The 7,169-nt window shown below is 41.9% G+C and overlaps 1 protein-coding gene across 1 annotated transcript; it reads left to right on the top strand.

The window, feature by feature from the left end:
* The first annotated feature begins 4,568 nt into the window (after positions 1-4,568).
* Positions 4,569-5,284, top strand: LOC125132998 (60S ribosomal protein L27a-like). The gene has a single exon (XM_047790957.1). It carries the CDS (start codon positions 4,759-4,761, stop codon positions 5,152-5,154), a length of 396 nt encoding a protein of 131 aa, XP_047646913.1. The 5' UTR covers positions 4,569-4,758; the 3' UTR covers positions 5,155-5,284.
* Positions 5,285-7,169: the final 1,885 nt, after the last annotated feature.

Here is a 7,169-nt window from a genome sequence, read left to right on the forward strand (position 1 = left end):
GCCAACCAGTCTGTGGTATCTCGTTGTTACTTTACACGGCTACACCTGTGGTATACGGAAGGCCCCAGGTTAGGGGTTGGATCAGAACTGTAACTATAGGCTTGCACCACAGCAAGGTAGGATCCGAGCCACTTCTGTGACCTACACCTCAGCTCATGGTAAGGCTGGATCCTTAACCCACTGAGCGGGGCCAGGGATCGAATCCAGATCCTTACAAACACTATGTTGGGTTCCTAACCCACTGAGCCACAATGGGAACTCCTATGGTATTTTGTTTTATCTGTCAGAATAGACGCAGACAAGGGGAGACTTACATCCCTTAAGAAACCACACAGCTGTCAGCCTTGACCAGGGCTGTGAAGGGGCACCCTCTGTGTGTCCGCAAGGCCCCTCTTGAGTCTCTGCATTTCAGGACCTCTGGGTCTGTCCTCATGGCTGTCTCTCGGGGACTCAGGGGACCTCTGGAATTCTTTCACCTCTTAGTGACAGGAAGGATTTATCATGGCTTGTAGTCATCATAGCTGCTGCTTTTGTTTTAACTTTTACAAAACCTAGGAGTTCTCTGGTAGCTCAGCAGGTTAAGAATCCGGTGGTGTCCCTCCCATGGCTCCGGCTGCTGCTGTGGCACAGGTTCGATCCCTAGTCTGGGAACTTCCACATACCACAAGCACGCCCCCCACCCCCACAAAATCTTTCATTTAATGGCTCTTTTTTACACTCCAGAGAGCTTATTCACATTTCAGCGGTGTGCAGAGACACAGGCACACACACATTTCTCTCGGTACTGGTTTAGGTACGTTCCACATATTGTCATGTACTCTTCTCATTTTCATGTTTTGTTTTGTTTTGTTCTTTTCAGGGCTGCATGTATGGCATGTGGAAGTCCCCAGGCTAGGGGTCGAATGGGAGCTGCAGCTGCTGACCTGTGCCACAGCAATGGCCATACTGGATCTGAGCCACACCTATGACCTACACAGCAGGTCACGGCAATGACAGATCCTTAACCTACTGAGTGAGGCCAGGCTTTGAACCTACATCTTCGTAGATACTAGTTGGGTTTGTTTCCACTGAGCCACAACAGAAACTCTCCTGATAACATTTTCACTCTAATACTAATTTTGCCTGATAGTCATATAACCCACTCCAGCATTCTCTGGATTAATGTTAATGTAATGTCTTTTTTTCGCCCTTAAATTTAACTTACTTGTTTGTATTTAAGATGACTCTCTTGTAGAAAAGGTAAAAGTGACTTTTTGCTTTTCTTTTTCTGTTTTTGGGTTTTTTGTTTTGTTTTGTTTGTCTTTTTGTATTTTCTAGGGCCACACCCACGGCATATGGAGGTTCCCAGGCTAGGGGTCTAACCGGAGCTATAGCCACCAGCATACACCAGAGCCACAGCAACGCGGGATCCAAGCCAAGTCTTTGACCTACACCACAGCTGACAGCAATGCCAGATCCTTAACCCACTGAGCAAGGCCAGGGATCAAACCCACAACCTCATGGTTCCTAGTCGGATTCTTTAACCACTGAGCCATGACGGGAACTCCAAGTTTTGCTTTTCTATACAATCTCACAATCTCTTAATCAGAAGCATTCAATCAAGTTATGTTATTATTGGTTTTAAATCTGTCATCTTGATATTGGTTTTTATATATTCCTTTTCTTTGTGCCCTCCTCCCCCTTTTGCTTTCTTTTGCATTCAAGATGTTTCATGATTCCATTTTGTGTTCTTTTTTTTGTTTTTGGATCGTTACCTATAAATCTTTTGTTACTACATTAGTGGTTGTTTTGGGGTTTATTGTATATACAACTTTAACTCGTCCTTCCTTTAAGTGATACTATACACTTTCTTCCTTTTTTTTTTTGCTATTTCTTTGGGCCGCTCCCTCGGCTTATGGAGGTTCCCAGGCTAGGGGTCGAATCGGAGCTGTAGCCACCGGCCTACGCCAGAGCCACAGCAACGCGGGATCTGAGCCGTGTCTGCAACCTACACCACAGCTCACGGCAATGCTGGATCGTTAACCCACTGAGCAAGGGCAGGGACCGAACCCGCAACCTCATGGTTCCTAGTCGGATTCGTTAACCACTGCGCCACGACGGGAACTCCTACACTTTCATTTTTACTGTAAAAGTCTTACAGCACTGTATCAACATTTTGCCCTTACCACTTTTTGCTATTTATCCATATATTTAACTTGTATATGTTGTAAACCCTTCAATATAGTTTTTTTTGCTTTTAATATTATTTTTGCTTTTAATAGCCAATTATCTTGTAAAAAGATTGACTAAAAAGAAAAAAAAGTATTTAATAATTTACTCATGCAATTATTATTTCCAGTGCTTTTCATTCTTTTGGGTAAATAGAGTTTTTTGTTTTGTTTTGTTTTCTCTTTTTGGGGCAGTACCCATGTCATATGGAGAATCTCAGGCTCTGGGTCAAATAGGAGCTGTAGTTACCACCCTACGCCACAGCCACAGCCACAAGGGATCCTTAACTTAGTGAGGTCAGGGATTGAACCCAAGTCCTCATGGATACTAGTTGAATTTGTTAACAGATGAGCCATGAGAAGAACTCTGATGGTTTTTTAATGCAATGAATTTTATATTTGTAGTTGTACAATCATCATCACAACCCAGTTTTACGTTTCCATTCCAAACCCCTAGCCTATCCCTCCCCCCACAACCTGTCTCCTTTGGTAACCATAAGTTTTTGAAAGTCTGAGTCAGCTTATGTTCTGCAAAGAAGTTCATTGTATCCTTTTTTTTAGATTCCACATATAAATGATAAGACATTTGTGTCTCACTGTCTAACTCCACTTAACATAATAATATCTAGGTTCATCCATGTTGCTGCAAATGCCATTATTTCATTCCTTTTTATGGCTGAGTAATATTCCTTTGTGTACATGTACCACATCTTCTTTATCCACTCCTCTGTGGAACTTCCATGTTCTGACTATTGTATATATAGAGTGCTGCAGTGAACATTGGGCTACATGTATGTTTTCAAGGCATGGTTTTCTATGGATAGATTCCCAGGAGTAGGATTGCTGGATCAAATTGTAATTCTGTTTTTAGTTTTTTGAGGAATCGCCATACTGTGTTCCATAGTGGTTGCACCATCTTACCTTCCCATGAACAGTGTCAGAGGGTTCCCTTTTCTCCACACCATGAACAGCATAAGAGCTTCCCTTTTCTTCAGCATTTATCGGTTGTAGACTTTTTGATGATGGCCATTCTGGCTGGTGTATGGTAGTACCTTGTAATAGTTTTGATTTGCATTTCTCCAGTAATTAGTGATGTTGAACTTTTTTTTTTTTGCTTTTCAGGGCCACACTCACAGCATAGAGAAGTTCCCAGGCTAGGGGTCAAATCGGGAGCTGTAGTCACAGGCCTACACCACAGCCACAGCAACGCCAGATCTTAGCTGTATCTGTGACCTACACCATAGCTCACAACAACGCCAGACCCTTAACCCACTGATCAAGGCCAGGGATTGAACCCGCAACCTCGTGGTTAATAGTTGGATTCATTTCTGCTGAGCCACTATGGGAACTCCGGATATTGAACATTTTTTCACTTTTTTTTTTTCTTTTTTGCATATGTATGTGTTCTCTGGAGAATTGTCTGTTTAGATCTTCTGCCCTTTTTTTTTTTTTTGTCTTTTTGCTATTTCTTTGGCTGCTCCCGTGGCATATGGAGGTTCCCAGGCTAGGGGTCGAATCGGCAACGGCAGATCTTCAACCCACTGAGCAAGAGCAGGGACCGAACCCGCAACCTCATGGTTTCCAGTCGGATTTGTTAACCACTGCGCCACGACGGGAACTCCTTCTGCCCATTTTTTGATGGGGTTGTTTGTGTTTTTTTGGCATTGAGCTGCATGAGGTGTTTATATATCTTGCAGATTAATCCCTTGTCAGTTGCTTCATTTGCAAATATTTTCTCCCATTCTGTGGGTTGCCTTTTCATTTTGTTTAGGGTTTCCTTTGCTGTGCAAAAACTGTTAAGTTTAATTAGGTCCCATTGGTTTATTTTTGTTTTTATTTTCATTACTCTAGGAGGTGGATCTGAGAAGATATTGCTGTGGTTTACATTAGAGTGTTTGGCCTCTGTTTTCTTCTAAGAGTTTCATAATATCTGCTCTTGTATATATTTAGATCTTTAATCCCTTTTTAAATTTTTTATATGGAGTTAGGGAGTGTTCTAATTTCATTCTTCTACATGTAGCTGTCCAGTTTTCCCAGCACCACTTTTTGAAGGGACTGTGTAATCTCCCTTGTATAGTCTTGCCTTCTAGTTGACTGTAGGTGCATAGGTTTAATTCTGGGCTTTCTATCCTGTCCCACTGAACTGTGTTTCTGTTTTTGTGCTGTTACCATACTGTATTGATGACTGTAGCTCTGTATTATGATCTGAAATCAGTGCACCTGACTCCTCCAGATCCATTTTTCTTTCTCAGGATGGCTTTAGCTCTTCTGGGTCTTCTGTGCCCCGAAACAAACTTTAAAATACTTTGCTCTAGTTCTGTGAAAAATGCTGTTGTTAATTTGATAGGGATTGCACTGAATCTGTAGATTGGCTTTGGTAGTATAGTCGTTTTGACAATATTGATTCTTCTAACCCAAGACCCTGGTATATCTTTCCACATGTTTGTGTCAACTTTGATTTCTTTCAGCCTATTTAAGAAGGATAGGTGTTAGCTCTTCTCTAAATGTTTGATAGAATTTGCCTGTGAACTCTTCCATTGTGGTCACTGACATGCCCTCCAGACTAAGGAAGACCCAAAAACTTTGGGGCCACATGAGCCAAAGCCATGGCCACATTGGCAAACACTGGAAGCACTCAGGAGGTCAGGGTAATGCGGGTGCCATGCATCACCACAAGATCATCTTTGATAAATACCACCTGGGATACTTTGGGAAAGTTGTTCTGAGGCATTACAACTTGAAGAGGAACCAGAACTTCTGCCCAGCTGTCAACCTCGATAAACTGTGGATCTTGGTCAGTGAGCAGACGTGGGTAAATGCTGCAAAGAACAAGACTAGAGCTGCTCCTGTCATTGATGTGGTGCAGTCAGGTTACCACAAAGTTCTTGGGAAGGGAAAGCTCCCAGAGCAGCTTCTCACTGTGAAGGTCAAATTTTTCAGCAGATGAGCTGAAGAGAAGATTAAGGGGATGTGTGGGGCCTGTGTCCTGGTAGCTTGAAACCAAATGGTGGGAAATTCATTAAATGCTGACAAGTGCTTTTCTCGGGGAAAAAAAAAAATTGCCTGGACTTTATTTTTGGGAAAGTTTTTGTTTTTTGTCTTTTTAGGGCCACACCTGTGGTATATGGATGTTCCCAGGCTAGGGGTCAAATCACAGCTGTAGCTGCTGGCCTATACCACAGCCACAGCAATGCCAGATCTGAGCTGTGCCTGTGATCTACACCAGAGCTCACAGCATCACCAGATCCTTAACTCACTGAGCAAGGCCAGGGATCGAAACTGCATCCTCATGGATACTAGTCAGATTTTTTAGCACTGAGCCACGATTGGAACTCCATGTTGGAAGTTTTGAAATCACAGTTTTAACTTCAGTACTTGTGACTGGTCTGTTCATGTTATCTATTTTGTCTTGGTTTGGTCTTTGAAGATTGTGCGTTTCTAAGAATTTGTCCATTTCTTCTAGTTTTCCCATTTTATTGGTATAGTGTTGCTTGTAGTAATCTCTTATGATCCTTTATATTTCTGTGATGTTCATTGTAACTTTTTCATTTCTATTTCAATTGATTTCAGTCCTCTTTTTTTCCTTGATGAGTCTGGCTAAGGGTATCAATTTTGTTGATTTTTTTTCTTTTTTTTTTTTTTTTTTTTTTTTTTTTTGCTTTTTAGGGCCATACCTGTGGCATATGGAGGTTCCCAAGCCTAGGGGTCTAATCAGAGCTACAGATGCCAGCCACAGCCACAGCAGCGCAGAATCCGAGCCGCATCTTTGACCTACACCACAACTCATAGCAATGCTGGATCCTTAACCCACTGAACAAGGCCAGGGATCCATCCCACAACCTCATGGTTCCTAGTCAGATTTGTTTCCAGTCTGCCAGCATGGGAACACCTTGTCGATGTTTTCAAAGAGCCTGCTTTTGGTTTCATTTATTTTTTCTATGGATTTCTTTGTTTCTATTTCATTTATTTCTCCTCTGATCTTTATGATTTCTTTCTTTCTGCTAACTTTGGGTTTTGTCTGTTCTTTTTCTCTCTAGTTGCTGCAAGTGTAAATGTAGGTTGTTTATTTGACATTTTTCTTGTTTTCTGTGGTAGTAGTGTATTGCTATAAACTTCCCTCTTAGAACTGCTTTTGCTGCATCCCACAGGTTTTGGATGGTTGTGTCTTTGCTGTCATTTACTTCTGGTTACTTTTAAATTTCCTCTGATTTCTTCAGTGACCCATTGATTGTTTAGTAGCACGTTGTTTAGTTTCCACATGTTAGTGTTTTTTGCATTTTTTTTCTTGTTGATTTCCAGTCATAGAGCATTGTGGTCAGAAAAGATGAGTGATATGATTTCAGTTTTCTTAAATTTACCGAGGCTTTTTGGTCCAGAATGCGATTTATCCTAAAGAATATTTCATGTGCACTTGAGAAGAATGTGTATTCTACTGCCTTTGGATGGAATGTTCTATAATATCTATTAAGTCCATCTGGTCTAATGCATCATTTAAGGCCTGTGTTTCCTTGTTGATTTTTTTGTCTGGATGATCTGCCCATTGCTGTAAGTGGGGTCTTACAGTTCCCTGCTATTATTGTCCTCTTGTCAATTTCTCCTTTTAAGGTTGTTTGCAGTTTCCTCATATATTGAGGTGATCCTATGTTTGGTGCATATGTACTTAGACACTTGTTATATCTTCTTCTTGTTTGTTTGTTTGTTTGTTTTTAGGGCCGCACCTGTGGCATACAGAGGTTCCCAGGCTAGGGGTCTGTTCGGAGCTGTTGCTGCCGGCCTATGCCAGAGCCACAGCAACACCAGATCTGAGCTGTGTCTGCAACCTACATCACAGCTCAGGGCAACGCCAGATCCTTAACCCACTGAGCAAGGCCAGGGATCGGACCTGAAACCTCACAGTTCCTAGTTGGATTCATTAACTACTGAGCCATGATGGGAACCCCTCCAGATAGAAATTTTTATCTG

This window comes from Phacochoerus africanus, chromosome 8 (genome assembly GCF_016906955.1).
Source record: "Phacochoerus africanus isolate WHEZ1 chromosome 8, ROS_Pafr_v1, whole genome shotgun sequence".
In the NCBI taxonomy this organism is placed as follows: Eukaryota; Metazoa; Chordata; class Mammalia; order Artiodactyla; family Suidae; genus Phacochoerus; species Phacochoerus africanus.

Excerpts from the sequence above, each read along its gene's own strand:
- LOC125132998 (XM_047790957.1), top strand. The coding sequence starts at position 4,759 with ATGCCCTCCAGACTAAGGAAGACCCAAAAACTTTGGGGCCACATGAGC.